This window comes from Ambystoma mexicanum, chromosome 8 (genome assembly GCF_040938575.1).
Source record: "Ambystoma mexicanum isolate Mex_15411 chromosome 8, UKY_AmexF1_1, whole genome shotgun sequence".
NCBI lineage: Eukaryota > Metazoa > Chordata > Amphibia > Caudata > Ambystomatidae > Ambystoma > Ambystoma mexicanum.
The window spans coordinates 1,293,443,973-1,293,460,578 of NC_090929.1; the positions used below are offsets into that span (position 1 = coordinate 1,293,443,973).

Consider the following 16,606-nt stretch of genomic DNA (forward strand, 5'->3'; position numbering starts at 1 on the left):
GGAGTAATGATACTATACAATACAACACAAATGCTTTAGCCACTTACTGCTGTGTTGCCCACGCCTAATCTGTAATGTGAATTCCCAATCCCACTGTTTGCTCTAGGCAGAGTCGGTATAGCACCTAAAACAGGGCCGGGCAACAGAACAAATTTGACAAATTCGTGTAAATTAGGATTTTCAACTTTCTGCAACGACTTTCTTTCGTCGGCTCTACTTGGAGAGACCGTTTTTACTTGTGCATGTCATGTTTGAAGGGAATACATTTGAATAAGGGGAAACGCGTTCCTTCTGTGTACAGAATATAAAAACATTGACACTAACCTGTATTTGTTCACAAAAACAGGCCCGAAAAACCAAGGCGATCATTGTCTAATTGTTTAATGCCTCAATTTCCCGCTGAAGCGCTTTTTTGTGTGCACACAAGGCCGAGAAGGGGTATGGAGCAGAGATGTACTTTCCTCCTCCGTCTCGTGCTTACACTACATTTTACACTTGTTGAGTTTTTTTTATGAAAGCGTTAAATGAATGGGTTGCCTCAACTGGGCATCTGCCATAGAGTGGGGAGTTTCCATAAGAACCATTCGTAAACGCTGTCTTTGCATGCGCCGTGTTTACTTTTTTACAAGACGAGTGAAAAAGTTAATAGTAAATGCAATTTCACAGGGTTTCACTTAGCACTTTTCCACTCCTCCTTGCAGAAGTTGAAAATGGCCTGCAGGTGAACCAGCAGCATGCGAGTGCTAATGTTGGCGGTCTATCGCACGCAATTTCTTTTATTTTTATTTTGATTATCCTCTCAATGTTTCGGTGGACAACCTGGGGGAATGTAGTACTGACCTGACGGAATCAAAATTGCCAGGGGCTTAATGCCACCATTTTTTAAATGATTTTGCAAATGTTTAATTAAATTAGTATTAAGCACAATTTGTTTGTGCATCATTAGAATGCAAGGTCACATATGACGGCTCAAGTCAGGGAGAAGTAGAAAATGTAAGCTGACCTCCCTGTGGAGCGCTATTGAAATAATGTAACTGATGAATTGGAAGCCACTTTAAACGTCTTATATAATAAGGCCCATAATGTTGACTATCGATGCAAATTGAATGGTAGCATTTTAACATTTCATTAAGAATTGATATCTCCCAAGGTGTGTTATAGCAGCCTAGAATAAGCGGATAACCATTTATATGATGAATCATCTTGTAATGTAACCACGGGATGTTGAGAATAGGATATTTACTTCCAGTATTCTGTCTAGCGCAAACGATGCCCTTTTGAAGATAATGGTGAGAAATGTGAATATACCTGACTTTCATCTGTCTCCAAGTGATTCCTATTGGAGTACCGAGTTGTGAAACCTGAGTGAACAAGCAGCTCTTTCTTGCATTTCTGTACACATCAGTACATTCTGAATGATCAAATGTGCGTATCTGTTACAATCTGTCTTGCCAAACTGTATACAATTATAAATGGAGTGTATTTCTGTTTCTATAGGATCCAAGAACATTGATTGAAGTTGAATGTTTGGAATGTGAATATGAAGTTCAAAAGCTTGGAGCAAATATTACAACATACTCAAAAGGTGTTGTTGAGGTAAAGTCAATTCTGGTGCTGATATTAAGGGGTGAGCATCTCTTCCCAGGTGGGACTGCTAAGGTTGAGGCATTGGCCAAAAGGAAAACCTCACAAACACCTGTAGTTGTTATTAAAAGTATAACTTCTCCCCATTCAGTGTTCGAACAAAATCACATTTTTCTGGTAGATCATTAGGTTCCTGGCCTCTTCAATTTTTATCAGACCACGTAGAGATTATGAACACACAATATTATAGTACCCATTAATGATGCTTGAGCTCAGCCCCACCCCATGATGTTTTATCACATTCAGTCCATCCTGAATCAGTTACTGTGGCCACAATTTCAGACGCATTCTCAAGCACCCAACCCAGAGTTGTAGTTTCTACGCAATTAGGCATGCTCATTTGTGCTTTGAAATGGCCACTTCTGAACAAATCACAGGTCTTGAGAGTGATGCTGGCACAGAGTGAAAGCGGTCTGTGGAGCTTGTCATGGATGTTTAAATAGAGACTTTGCTGGAAGCTATTGGTCAAAGAGGAAGTGGAGTGATTGTTAAGGAGCAGACAGCCGCAGAACCCCAGACCTTAGACTGAACTTTCATTATGTGTTCCACTCCTGCAAGCTCCAACTGTTGTTGAATGCAAGGAACCTTGCATCTAACTCAGGAGTCCAAGGCTTTAGAACTAATGCTCATTTTAGACCTGGTTATTTTAATGTTTCTGAGTGTAGTAATCTTATCAAAATATGATTTGAAGAGTGCTCTATTTTTATTAATTTTTATAATTTAATTGTTTAAAGCACAGACCAACGTCGACAACAGAGGTGTACTCTACAGAAAGTGGGTAACCAGAGTTTGGGCTGGAATATTTTAACAGTGGTACAGTACTGTTAGTTGAGGTCTGTGGGTCGGTATGTATGTCCATTGGAATTAGTGCTTAGTCAGGTGTATTCTTTTCATCCTATCTGATGCCCATCTATCAAGTGCTGTTTGTTCTGACATATAACGTCATCTCTGTTGCAGGCTAGAGGTGGTGTCTGTTAACAATGAGTGTTTTGTGCATTCCGGGTGTTTATGCAATGGGTCTTGGTGTGGCTTGGCTTGGACGCCTAGGTTGTACATTGAGTGTGCACACTAGTGGTCAGGACATTGCTAGCAGCCCCAGTGACTGCTGGAAACTGTGACTGGAAAAGTCTAGCTAGAGCTAGAGCTGTACACAGATTGAATCCTCGAGTGGTGCATGTGCAGTTTAATAAACTACACCAGTACCAACTGATCCTAAGCGCTTGCCTGTTACTCTTTTTTTAAGTGCACATTAAACTGCTGTTGTGGGGCTAGAGCAGCCTTTTATTCTCCCAGTCACGTGTCCTAGTGCTTCTCAACCATGTCCTTCACCATGACCTGCCAGATGCAAAAATTGCATGACCGGGGCACTAAAAGGGCACTACAAGCTTTTTTTTTTTTTTTTGTGCAGAAACACTGCAGCGTTTCGGGCGCTGCAGCGTTTCATGAGAAAAAAAAAAAGAAAATAAAATTTCCGCCGCCATGGAAAAGGAAAACTGAGTCCGTTTTCCCTTTCCAGGGCGGCCATCTGGAGCGGTCGCGCTGGGAACACAAGTGTTCTCAGAGCGCCCGCTCCCGAAAAGCTTCAAAAAGAAGGTAAGTGGGGTTGGGAGGGTGGGAGTGGGACGGGGGGAAGAGGGGAAAAAAAAGTACCTGCGTCCCCGGCGGGGGACGAGGGAAGCCCCCAGCCGTGTGGAAGCGCAGAGTGGGGATGGCCCCGCTCCGAGTCTCCACACGGCTGGAGGCTACCCTCGTCTCCCGCCGGGGACGCAGGACCAAGAAGGTAAGTTGGGGGGCTGGGTGGGAGGTCGGGAAGGGAATAAAAAAAGAAAATATATACCCGAGTCCCCGGCGGGGGGCGAATGCAGCCTCTCAGCCATGGGGAGGCTCGGAGCTGGGATGGCCCCGCTTCGAGCCTCCTCATTGGCTGAGGGGTTGCCACACCCCCCCGCCGAGGACAAAGGACGTGGAATCCCGACGGAGGGATTCCTGGCCGGGTAGGGACCTAGCGAGAGCCAATCAGAATGCTTGTTCCATTCAGATTGTCTCTCACCGGATTACTAATTACTCTCATTTTACCACCAGTTTGTTTTCCTGTTCCTTGATCGTGGTCTGATCTTGGACTGCTTAACTAAGACTCCATGTATGCATCACAGCTCTATTACCAGTTCCTGTACTTAACTGTCTAATTTGTAAGTTATGACACTTTCACTGTCATATTCAGATAGTTTTACATATCCATTTTGCGAAACATGCGTATGAAAACAAAACATGTTCTGGCTTAATATTTATTTCAATAAACGCTCCCATTGTAATTTGTGCAAGTGAAGCCTGACTGTCCTTGTGAAAATTGAAGACGGGTGGTGTGATGTGACAATGTGCATTTCCAGAAAGAGTAAGCTAGTGGACCTCCTTTTCGGCTTGTGAATGGTTGAGAGGAGCATGACGTTAGTAGTGGGAAGAGACGTGAACATTTAAAGAAAAGCTGGAGAGATTCCATAGGGAAAAGTAATCAGCCCTCATTGAAAAGATAATTTTTTTTAATGTGGATTGCAAAAGACGATGTGGCTCATTATAAGTTAGCCGGTCCGGAAACAACGGTGGCGGTAAATCCGCTGCCACTGTTGTTTCGGGACCGGCTTATTCCGAGTCCTGCAGGCGGTAGGTGTCACTCCCGCCAGAACTGACCTGGTGGAAGTAACACCACACACCTGCAGGCGGACACAGAAACACAGGCTCGGTCATGGACGGAACCAGTGTTTCCATGGTCCGGAATGGGGATTTACTGAATTCCGCCTCCAGAATTTCCCGGGTCACCCGGGTTGTAATGTCCCGGTGATTCCGGCAATCATGGAGGTGGAATGGTATTACCGGTCTGGTGTCAGCCTACTGGTCTTTCCGGCACAGCTACCGCCAGACTCGTAATGAGGCCAGATGTTTGGTCTTTCAATTCTCAACATGAAACTTCAAGAATTCCCCTCCTAGCTGGAAACCTACATTTCGAAGGGATTGTGTCCTCCGACGTATTCCTTATCTTAGATAATTCGTCTCCAGCTTGCTGGCCTCAGAATTTTTTTCTCTGTAGAGGGCGCTGCGGGTCGACGTCTGCCGATTTGGTGTCCCTCGACAGCCACCGTATCGGCGCCGACGTCACCATGCCCATAAATAGCTACGCGCGGCGTCCGTCGCTCAGTTCTGTTTTTCCGCGCTTCATGGGGCCTCGGAATATCATTGCTCAGTTCAGTCAAATAAACCTCTTATTATTCCTCGAGAAAACCAACTCGTACTGATGGCTTCCTCATCCAAACCGACGACTCAGAGGTCCGGCTTCAAAAAATGTCGAGACTGCAGAAAGAAATGTCGCTAACGGATCCTCACAGGATCTGTTTGTGGTGCTTGGGAGTCGAGCACCATTGTTCGGAGTGTGAGGACTGCATGTCCATGACGGCGAAAGGCTCGAAGGAGCGCAAGGGGAAGCTGGAGAGAGGTAAGTCAGTTAAAACCTCCTCAAAACTTTCTTCGGCCGAGTCGAGGCATTCGTCTCCTCGCCATCAAAAGCATTCCCATTCTAGGTCTCGAAGTAGCTCCCACCACTCGTCGAGATCTAGACACTCAAAAAAGAGATGTCGAAGATCCCCTTACTGGTCATCTTCTGTTTCCCCGGAAAGGGTCTCCTGCCCCACAAAACACAGCTCTCAGGCTGAGTGGGAGGAATTTAGGAAAAAGATGCTGAGCGTCTTCGAGAAAGCGGCCTCGACCCCCTCAAAGACAGCTGAGGGTGATAACCTGGGTGAAAGACCCAAAAAATCAATACGCTGCGAGTCCTTGCACCCGGCGAAAGAGTCCACCCGAGAGCGCCACGGGCCATCGGGTAGCAAGGCACCATCTTCGACACCATCGTCCAAAGTCCCTTCGACTCATAGATCGGCGCCATCGACGCCGTTATTGAAGGGTTCTTCGACGCATCGGTCGATCGAATCGACGCCGACATCGACGCTGATAAAAGAAAAAAACACGGCTACTTCACAGCCAACAGTATTACCCAGGGCCTCCAGCATGACTCTGGGAACATCGTCCTCTTCCAGTTTTCTCCACGCCTTTCTCGGCGCCTTCGAAGCCTTTCACATCGGCATCGACGACATCGACTTTTTCCCGACCAATAATGACAAGTTTGGCTCCTTCTGCTTTAGAAATGGGTTTTACACCATTTCCGAGGTCAGAGTACCCCAGAAGCTTATCTTCAATCTATGAAGAAGGGGAGGATTCTGATCAAGAAAGACCCTTCGGGCTGCAGAGGACCACACCACTTGTTTCAGAGATTTTGACCTCTGAGGAAAGAAGGTTGAAAGACCTACAGGAATCCTTACATGAGGCAAGTGGGTTGGACACTTCCCCAGAAGTGGATTTTGCCAAACCAGACCCAGGGGAATATGCTGAAACCCCCTATAGAACCCTGATGGCAAGAATTATTGAATTCATGGGTTGGTCTGCACCTTCACCTGTTTTTTAACAGGATGACCTTACAGACATACTAGATAAAGGTCCAGAGGAGGATCCTGTGGTTCCTTTTCATACAGCTTTACAAAGGAAAATTTCATCAAATTGGGAAACTCCTGAGGTTATCCTGCAGTCAATAAAAATTGTCAGCCAAGTATAGGGTAGCTGCGGCTGACCCTGAATATTTATCAAAACACCCGACTCCAGAGAGCCTGGTGGTTTAAGCAGCAACTTCATCAAGCAGCAGATCCGCGTATCCTCCTGTTCCACAGGACAGGGATGACAAAAGGTACGATTCTATGGCAAAAAAAGTCTTTTGTGCTTGTAGTATGGCGTTGAAATCCATCAACGCCACTTGTACGCTCGCCAGGTTCAGTCACACACTGTGGGAGTGTGCTTCATGAGCGGCTGACTGCATGCCGGAAGGACAAGAAAGGGAAGCTTTCCTTAACATCATTAAAGATGGCAAAGATGCCATGTGCGAATCTCTTCAAACTGGCATCGATTCCGCTGACAGTATCAGCAGGGCCATGGCGGCAAGTACTACAATCTGCAGGCATGCGTGGTTACGAAAGTCTGGCTTTGCTCCAGATGTACAGGCCAGACTTTTGAATATGCCCTTTGATGGCTCTTCTTTATTCGGTAAAAAGGCTGATGACAGTCTGGAAAGGTTGTGAACATCTAAAGCGGCAGCAAAATCTTTAGGAGCTGCAATCCGCCAAACTCCTTTTCTCCCCTCAGGAACCTCTTGCAGAGGAAAGTCCTTTCGCTACTACTCCACATTCGGGAGAGGCAGAGGACAGCCGGCTCAAAGAGGCCCCAGGAAATCCACCCGAGGTGGACGGGTCAAAAGTACTAAGGCCGCAGCAGCAGCAGTTGCCTCTTTACCCTCGGCATCTGCATCAGCCGCTCCCAAACCACTCTGAGGTCTTTCCACACAAAACACCTGTAGGGGGCAGGTTAACTCACCATCTGACGGAATGGCAGGCTATTACGTCAGATGCTTGGGCATTGGAGACAGTGGCCCAAGATTACTGCCTACCCTTTCTATGCATCCCTCAGAGTCATCCACCGGGGAACAGCTCTCTAAAACTTCCAGATCCGCTCCTCTTGCAGGAAATTGTAGACCTGCTAGAGAAAGGTGCCATAGAACCGGTACCTGTAGCGGAGAGGAACAAGGGCTGGTAATCCCCCTACTTTCTCATACCGAAGAAAGACTGAGGACTGAGACCTATCTTGGACTTAAGAGAATTGAACAAGTTCCTCAGGAAGGACAAGTTCAAGATGGTAACTCTCTCTCAGATCCTTCAGGCCCTCCAGCTCCAGGACTGGCTGGTATCTCTGGACCTCCAGGATGCTTATTTCCATGTGCCAATTCATCTCAAACACAGGAAATACCTGAGGTTCGCAATTGGCGGTTCTCATTATCAATTTCGAGTTCTGCCATTTGGGCTGACCTCCGCCCGAGGGTCTTCACCAAGCTAATGTCGGTAGTGGCTGCAAGTCTAAGGAGGAAAGGGATTCACGTCTACCCCTACCTGGACGATTGGCTGATCAGAGCTGTATCTCCAGAACAAGCTCAGATTCAGCTAGATTATGCCTGCCCCTTCCTTCACAAACTGGGCTTCTCCCTCCAATTTGAAGAAGTCACAGATGATACCATCACAGAGACTCCAGTTCATTGGAGCGGTCCTGGACACTTCCCTGGGAAAAGCCTCGCCACCAGAGGTGAGGGCTCAAGATATTCTGCAGACGGTCAACAAGTTTCAAAATGCCCAACATCTTCCAGCCTTCGACTTTTTGAGATTGCTAGGCCTCATGGCATCCTGCATCTTCCTTGTGCCAGAGGCTCGCCTGAGAATAAGATCTCTCCAGTGGGCACTAAGAACCCAGTGGTCACAGTTCTCAGGAAGAATGACAGATCTCCTTCGGATTCCGGACAAGGTATCCCACGATCTTCAATGGTGGGCCTATCCAGAGAACATCTTGAAAGGAGAACTGTTTTGGCAACAATGGCCAGAGATAACAGTAGTCACAGACGCCTCACTCACGGGGTGGGGAGCCCATGCCAACGACTTGACCATCAGCGGTCGTTGGTCTCCATCGGAGTCCAGACTACACATCAACCTATTAGAGCTGAGAGCGATCCGACTAGCACTGAAAGCTTTCCTTCCATCAGTACACGGGAGAAATGTCCTAATAATGATGGACAACACGGTGGCCATGCACTACCTCAACAAAAGAGGAGGCATAGGGTCACTGCCACTGTGCAGAGAGGCAATGCAGCTCTGGTTTTGGGCAATTCAGGAAGGAATCTCTCTATCGGCAGTTCACCTAGCCGGAGAGAAGAACTTGACAGCGGACGCTCTGAGCAGGCAGGGCACAGTCTCCCACGAGTGGGAGCTAGCTCAGGAAGTCCTTCAAGAGATCTTCGCTCTTTGGGGAACCCCTCGAGTGGATCTGTTCGCCACCAGTACCAACAGGAAGTGCGATCTGTTCTGTTGAAGGGAATTTCCCCCGAGAGGAGCTCTAGGGGACGCGTTCGTAGTGGACTGCGAGTTTCCAGTCCTTTAGGCGTTTCCACCAGTCCCTGTTATTCCTCAAATGATCAGGAGGTTGAGAAGATTCCGGAAAACCATGATCCTAATTCCCCCGGACTGGGTCAGGAGAACGTGTTACCCGGACCTTCTGGATGTCCATCTGCCCTCCAATCCGTCTTCCACTCAAAGCGAATCTTCTCTCGCAGAAGGGAGGTCAGGTTCTCCATCCAGACATAAAAACTCTCCATCCAGACATAAAAACCATCAACCTTCACGCTTGGCTTCTGAAAGGTTGAGGTACAAGGAATGGGACCTCCCTGATGATGTCATGGAGGTGTTGCTTTTGGCCAGAAGGCCAGCAACAAAGTCTTTATACCGCTGCCGTTGGAACAAATTTTGCAGCTGGTGTAGAGAGGAGAATATCGACCCTTTTTCATGCGGTACACCAACGGTGTTATCGTTTCTACTCTACTTGGCAAACTCAGGCCTTCAAGTTGGCACTGTAAAAGGCTATCTCGCGGCACTATCAATCTTCAAGTGCACTGCGGAGGAACCATTGTATTTCAAACTACCCTTAGTAATACAATTTCTCAAGGGATTAACTAATGTCTATCCTCCAAGACCATTCCAAGTTCCCTTTTGGGACTTAAATTTAGTCTTAAATTTCCTAATGGGTACTCCCTTCGAACCACTCCACTCTTGTTTGCTGAGATTTCTCACCCTTAGAACTGTTCTATTAGTAGCACTAACATCTGCTAGGAGGGTGAGTGAATTACAAGCTCTATTTTGTAAACCCCCCATACAATTTTCCATAAGGACAAAGTTGTCCTACAGGTGAAGCCTAATTTCCTCCCAAAGGTTGTTTCTGAATTTCACATCACTCATAAAATTACCTTACCTTCGTTCTACCCTCCTCCCCATCCGGGGAAAGAGGAAGAAAGACTACATAGGCTGGACCCAATGTTAGGCAGAAACCTGTGCAGTCCCTTAGGGACCACTGCAAAAGGCTTAAGACTACAGGTGTTGGCAGAAACCCAATTGGTAGCAGTCTGTACCACCCAGATTTACCTGGTAGCTGTGGCTGAGCAGCTTGACTTCTCTCAAGAAGAGTTAGACAGTATAGACAAGCAAACCCTGACCAGAGCTTTGGTATCAAACATATAATTATTTATTTAAAGACACACTTAGAAACACTCTAGCATTATTATTGTAAGTAAGTTCAAAAACACAGTCACTATTATTATATATACATCCCTTAGTCCTTATTAGACAAGTCTTAGTTAACACCACTTATTTCCAGACAGAGGTGAGGCTTAACTACAGATGGCACTCCAATAAGTTTAAGAAAAAGGGAGGGAAAAGGCAGAAATTTGGAACAGCACACAACACAATACTTTAGAAGCACTCAGCAAGGCAGGAAAGTCAAAGTCTACTTGTGAGCAAAAAGTTCAGAGGCCAGGCTCCCTCTTGGAAAGAGTAGAACACCAATGCGCCCAATATCACACAGTTTAAAAGGCTGGGAAAGGCTTGCAGACAGTTTTAAAAGGAATCAGTAAAGCTCAGAAAAGTTCAGTTAGCCAGCATGGTGTAAACCCAAGTGGTAAGTTGAGGATTTAAGAGACACCCCACACAGACCGTTGCGAGGGAGACCAGGCGGACACAGTACCTGAAAAGTGGAGAGAATCCTCCAGCGGGGGCAGTTGTTCCTGGCAGCGGGTGCAAGCCACGGCGTCGTCCACAGGAAGAGATGATCTCGACGTGGAGGAAAGCTGAAGGTCGTTGCACTGCCAGGGAAGAAACCAGCCGCAGAGTTCTCTGGTAAAAGAAGTAGTGGAAAAACGTGGTATCCCGGTTGCCGGGGTGCTTGCACAGGCAAGGCGGCAACGAGATGATCCGGGAAGGCGAAAAGGCGGGCAAACTGGTTATCCCCACCAGTCAAAGGAAGAAGACTCTTCGGGATGAAGATCTCCTCTGTCGTTGGAAGAAGTGGTGAGTCGGTTCAGCAGGGCTCCACCGGTGGTGTCGTCGTTGCAGCTCGGCACAGCTTCTCCCTCTTCGGATTCTTTGGTCCTGTGGCGATGTCTGAAGTCCCAGTCCCCAAAGCCCTGCTTTTATGCAGAAAACCCCCTTTCATCAGTCCTAGCTGTCACTCAAACATGCTAAGTGGTGAGCCGGGCGGCTCACCACTGGGCCAATCACACAAGAGTGTGACTTGAGTTGCCGAGGCAACTCAGTCCAGGGTGCCAAAACCCCCTCCCACACCCCCTGTGGTACCCAGACAGAGTGGCACAACTTTTGGAGGCTTCTGTGGAGAAGCCCGCCAAAAAGTGGAACAAAGGCAAAGGGCTCAACTTGGGTTGGAGTCACAGAAGCGAACACAAACGCCATTTCGGAACCGAGTTCTGGCAAAAAATACCAACCGGTGAATTAATATTAAATAAATAAACCAGCGGTATGTTTGAGGCTATGTTAAAAAGTATTAGCCTCGAACAATGGGAAAATCCCATAGGAATATATTTGCGGTTGAATATAAAAAGTAGTATCCACTGCCACCAGCCAAAACTCGCTCAGGGGGGGATGGACAGTGCCCCCTCGAACAACAGACACAGGGGCAATCGAATTGCCCCTACCAGTATGCCCACAATATGATGGTTTGTACTGGTTCTGTTCACAATTTAGGACTAGTAAAGCCAATGGTGACTTTACATGCCCTGGGAGACAGTAGTCAGTCCCAGGGTACAGAGTCTATGTTTGGGGGTCACTATGACACCCCTGTGTTACGGCACGGAGGGTGCTGTGTAACACACATAGCAAAAACACATGAAGCCCTATGGAGTAAAAGACCCCATAGCCCATAAAACACATTACAAAGTCAAAGGATATCTCAAATGGGAGAAAAAGAGTGTCACTCTTAGCAGGAGAAAAAAATAAACCCCAAAAATCCAGCAAAGCTGCTGGGGGACTCACTAGGTTTGGGAAATTAGCCTTAACAGAGAATTCTCCCTAACACTCAAGGCGAGCTCTAAGCTTTTACATCAGCAGACTTGCTAGGATTAGGCAAGCAGACCAACTGTTTGTAGGCTACTCAGGTCACAAGTTGGGACTACCCATAACAAAACAGACCATTTCCAGGTGGATTATTTTGGCCATTCTGGAATGTTACAAACTGGCAGGGAAAGAGCCCCCTCTAAATCTTAGGGCTCATTCAACCAGGGGTATCGCAGCCTCTTCGGCCCTCCAAAGAGGGGTACCGGTCCGAGACATATGTGCGGCTGCCACATGGTCGTCCGCACATACATTCACAAGATTTTACTACCTGGATTCCTCCGCTAGTCAAGAGACCAGATTTGGCAAAGCCGTATTACATACGGTTCATTCCTAAAAGGGATACATAACATTCTTACTCCCACCTCCAATTACATACCACTGCTATGGGAGTCTATCTAAGATAAGAAATACGTCGGAGGACACAATCCCTTCGAAGAACAAGTTGCTTGTTACCTGGTAACGTTCTTTCGATGGGATGTTCCTCCGACATATTCCTTATCGCCCCTCCCATCCATCCCCGCAGTAATACTTCCCTTGTGGTTGCAGCTCACGCTCCTTCAAGGTCAATAGCCAATTCATGCAAGACTTATCTGATGCTACAAAACGGAACTGAGCAACGGACACTGCACGTGGCTATTTATGGGCATGGTGACGTCGGCGCCGATACGGTGGCTGTCGAGGGACACCAACTCAGCGGACGTCGATGCGCAGCGCCCTCTACAGAGAAAAAATTTCCGAGGCCAGCAAACTGGAGACGAATTATCTAAGATAAGGAATACGTCGGAGGAACATCCCATCGAAAGAACGTTACCAGGTAAGAAGTAACTTGTTCATCTGTAACGGGGAATGGCATGATTGTTATCACAAATTGTGAAGAGAGAATCACTTATTCAGACTAGCACTGAGCATTATTTTTAAATATATGAATATTTTCTTTCCCAGAATCACCACGTCATTTTTTGGCAGTTGACAGGCATGATGAAGAACGATTGTTTGCTGTTGCCTACAGTGACAGCAATTCTGCATTCCATTGCTTAATTTAAAAATAAATATTATGCACTGTTATCCTTGAAGCTAACTTAAGGTTCTGTACACTGTTCTAATTGTTTGTTTTGTTTTCCCCACACTGTGGTATAGTGGTTAGAATCTTTGAAATTAGTTTTCCTAACCAACAGTAACAAATAATCAGCGATTAGAAAGCTGCCTTTTAAAAGGTTTAAAGCTGAAGTATACGAAGGATTTGAACAAAAAGTGTGACACGTCCAGAGTCACAGTTTCACAGGTTAAAGCATAAAAAGACATTTGAACCACAATTCTCAAACACCTTGCAAAGCACGATCCTTCTTCTTAATAACCATAGCATTTCTGCACATTGTATACAAATTATCAGGAACAATTGTAAAGTCTGAAAGACTGTTCTGTGCGCTTTTTTGTCAGAATACTGATAAAATGCCTACTGCTCTGCAAGAGTACAGGGATGAGTAGTGGCAAAGGCACATTTTCAGCCCCACACTACTACAAAACCAGCAGTGATCCCTATCATAAAGGTGAAACGGGTACAGCCCGACATGCATACCATCTTTTCCGCTTTGGTAATGTGGGCTGAGGGAAGGATCTATGCTTCAGGAGGGATAGGAACTGGTACAGAATCAATCCTAACAACAAAATCTGGTGATCCCAAAATAAAAGATTGTCCAATGAAGGTTCTAAAAAAAAAGCAAGCATCGTCCCTTAAAGTAACAAAAACGCGCAGAACTAATAAAAACACTACTGTCCTACCCCTTTAAAGGAAAATACAGAACAAGCAGACTTTAAAAGAATGGGGTTTGTAACCTAGCGTGCTCAGGAAGGATTTCAACAGAGGAGCTACCTGTAGGAGTCCTGGGCGAGGGATACTACACCTTACCACACACATGTGTATGTGGACCCAGGGGGTGTGATCTATACTTGCGCTATGGGCAGTCCTGCCTCACTGGCCAGCTGCCCTATGTTTGTACCACATGAAATAAACAGTCACAGTCTGATAATGTTTTGATAGAGTACAACTCTTCTTTATATAATCAGTTAAAAAAACAATAATTACAACTCAGTGTTCCCAAGTTATATGGCTGATACCACCTCCGGTAGTACAATTGCTGAACAGTTTTAGGGCCCTACTCCTATCCAGTTCCTAAGTACCGAAAAGGACGTTAAAAGGCTTAACAACCTTTTTGGTACTTAAGACCTATTCTGAAGGTGGCGCATTCCTCCGAAGTTGGAAGGAATGCGTCACTTTCGGAATACATGTGGCGGTTGCCGGGATGGGTTGGAAACTAACCTAGCAACCGCCAAATTCATAAACTGGCTTTTTGGAAGCCAATTCTTGTGGCACTCCGCCAGTTTAATATGTGTGCTAAACTAGCGTACATATACGATACCCTTTTGGTGCCGTTAAACTGGAGGAGTGCCACAAGAAGCCTTGTTTGGTGTAAATGAAAGTGTTCATGTACACCTGTGTGTTACATATGAACACTTTCATGTACACCAAAGCAAGCAGCTTCAACGTTGCTGCAACGTTGAAGGTGCTTGGTTTGGTGTACATGAAAGTGTTCATATACAACACAAGGGTGTATATGAACACTTTCATGTACACCAAAGTAAGCAGCTTCAACATCCTGCACTGTTGAAGCTGCTCACGTTGGTGAACACATTCATTTACACCAAAGTGAGCTGCTTCAACGTTGCATTCTGCAATGTTGAAGCTGCTCGCTTTGCTACAAATGAAAGTGTTCATATACACCACAAAGTTGTTAGAACTAAAACAGGCGCAATCCACACAGAGCACTGTCGTGCTCTACGAGGACACCCAGGGCCACTTGAGAATACTAGTGGAGCCTGGGAGTCCTCTTTTGGCACAGTGAATCATGCTGTTTAGCACCTTCACTGCGCCAAGTTGAGAATAGGGGCCTCATAGTCTTACATTCTTACATTTGCCTCCAATAGTTATACTTCTTATTTACCCAAGTATGACACTGGAGGATAGCAGTACCCTTCAAAATGGGATCCCACTACAAACTGTTTACAATGGGATGACTAAAGACTTATTACAGTCTCATTTGAATAAACACATAACTGCTACCCTCATTTGAATAAACACATAACTGCTACCCTTTAGGTGGGAGCACTCCCAGCGCACTCTGTAGCAAATATGATAAGTAACCAACTGCTTTGCAGCCAATCAGAACAAATGTTTGTAAGAATTATACAAGAGTTAGCAAACTAACACTTTACTTGCACTGTCAGCCAGTTTGGAGCGTGATATATATGTCACTTATGATAGCCCCACAACTATTTCACACCAGTGTTGCAATGGTAATCGGGATTACTCTCACATGGGACCTGGCAGCCAAATTTTTCTACTTGCGAGCTACTTGCTGGAAAGACTTGCCACATAGATAAATAACCATTCTTTACATCATGAGAGACATTGGCGCCTGTGGTTTTGCACATAAGACAACTTAAACTTCTTTCACTTCAGGAGATACATTTGCGAACATGGGTTGGCCCATAAGGTTAGTAAATCCTCTTTCGCTTCATGAGGTACATTGGCACACGTGGGTTGACACATTAGATAAGTAAACCTTTATTCACTTCCAGGGCCCTTTTCCAGAGACGGCCGGCTAACATTTACGCCCTCTCATAAGGTGCAACGAGAGGAACATTCCCCTTTTTTCGCTCCGGTGTTCTCTTTAGTAACATGGTGACCGGGAAATACAACATGAGTCGAAACAGATTGTGAAGGCCAGGCAAAACACTTTTCGACTTCTCACGGGCCGCACTATGTTGCCAGCTCCGGAGGCTAGCTCTCCACTCCTACCTCCTGTCTGAGGAAAATGGTGAAAGGTAGACTTGCGTCTGGTACCGTCTGTCCGCTAACAAGAGAGGCACACTCTCATGGGAGCTGCCAGCCCGAGCTGAGCTGTCTCACAACCATGCCAGGCGCTTCATCTACCCTGAGGAGAGGAGAGCGCAAGCCGGCCAGGAATGCTCTGGGGAAACTCGTCAGCACAGAGTGCAGGGATGCCCTAGACGCTCTTCAGGGTGACGTTCTCCCGTTAGGTGGCTTGCTGCCTCTATAGCTTAAACATGGTCCTATCCACCTGTCCCCAGGGTGGGGGACAGGTGACAGGATTTTACTCAAAATCGCCTCAGCCATACTCAAGTTCCCCCTTGGGGGGGCTGTACTAAGTCCCCCTAGTCCCGAGAGGAAAACAATACCTGCAGACATAGAAACAGGACTGAAAGCTTTCACATATGAATCCCCTTTCATTCAATATAAATAAAACTCCCACGCTTTAATGGCTGGGGATTTACACTATGAATGTCTCAAAAGATAAAGATGGGGGTCTTGAAAATCGCAAGCATCTTTTAAGGCTGACAGGGCTTATTCATAGACCTTATGTTCTTGTCTTTGGGGCTGAGCAGAATCCAACCGGTAGGGTCTGAGCTTCCGGCGCAAAGACAAGCGGGACTCTGGCGCCATAATGTTCCAATGACGCAGTGCTGTTTGGCAACAGCTTGCAGGTTGGAGATGATGTCGACAGCAGGTGATGTCAGGTCGGCTGTGCTGTTAGTCTCATCTGCCTTGGGTGCAGCCAGAGACTGGCCATTGGTAGTGACCGAGCTTGCCTGGCTCACAAAGCGTCTGGGTACTGAAGCAGGAACAGCTCGAAGCTCAAAGAAGCTGGTAACCAGGCAGGGAATGTCAAATTGGGGATACTAGAAAACTCAGTGTCTCTCAGATGCAGACAGCGGAGCTTCAAGTGAAACTTTGAGATACAGGCGCAGTCAAGCGTTGAGATCGAGGATGCCTCTGGAGATTCCTGTGCAGCCACTTGGAT

At 46.5% G+C, this 16,606-nt stretch overlaps 1 protein-coding gene across 3 annotated transcripts in view; it reads left to right on the forward strand.

The window, feature by feature from the left end:
* The window catches only part of CFAP46 (cilia and flagella associated protein 46), a 2,698,259-nt gene that overhangs the window by 409,008 nt on the left and 2,272,645 nt on the right, over positions 1-16,606 (forward strand). For all 3 annotated transcript variants that reach the window (XM_069611407.1, XM_069611408.1, XM_069611409.1), the window contains exon 11: positions 1,498-1,596. In XM_069611407.1, the coding sequence (XP_069467508.1) occupies positions 1,498-1,596 (99 nt within the window). The remainder of the gene's footprint in view (positions 1-1,497; positions 1,597-16,606) is intronic.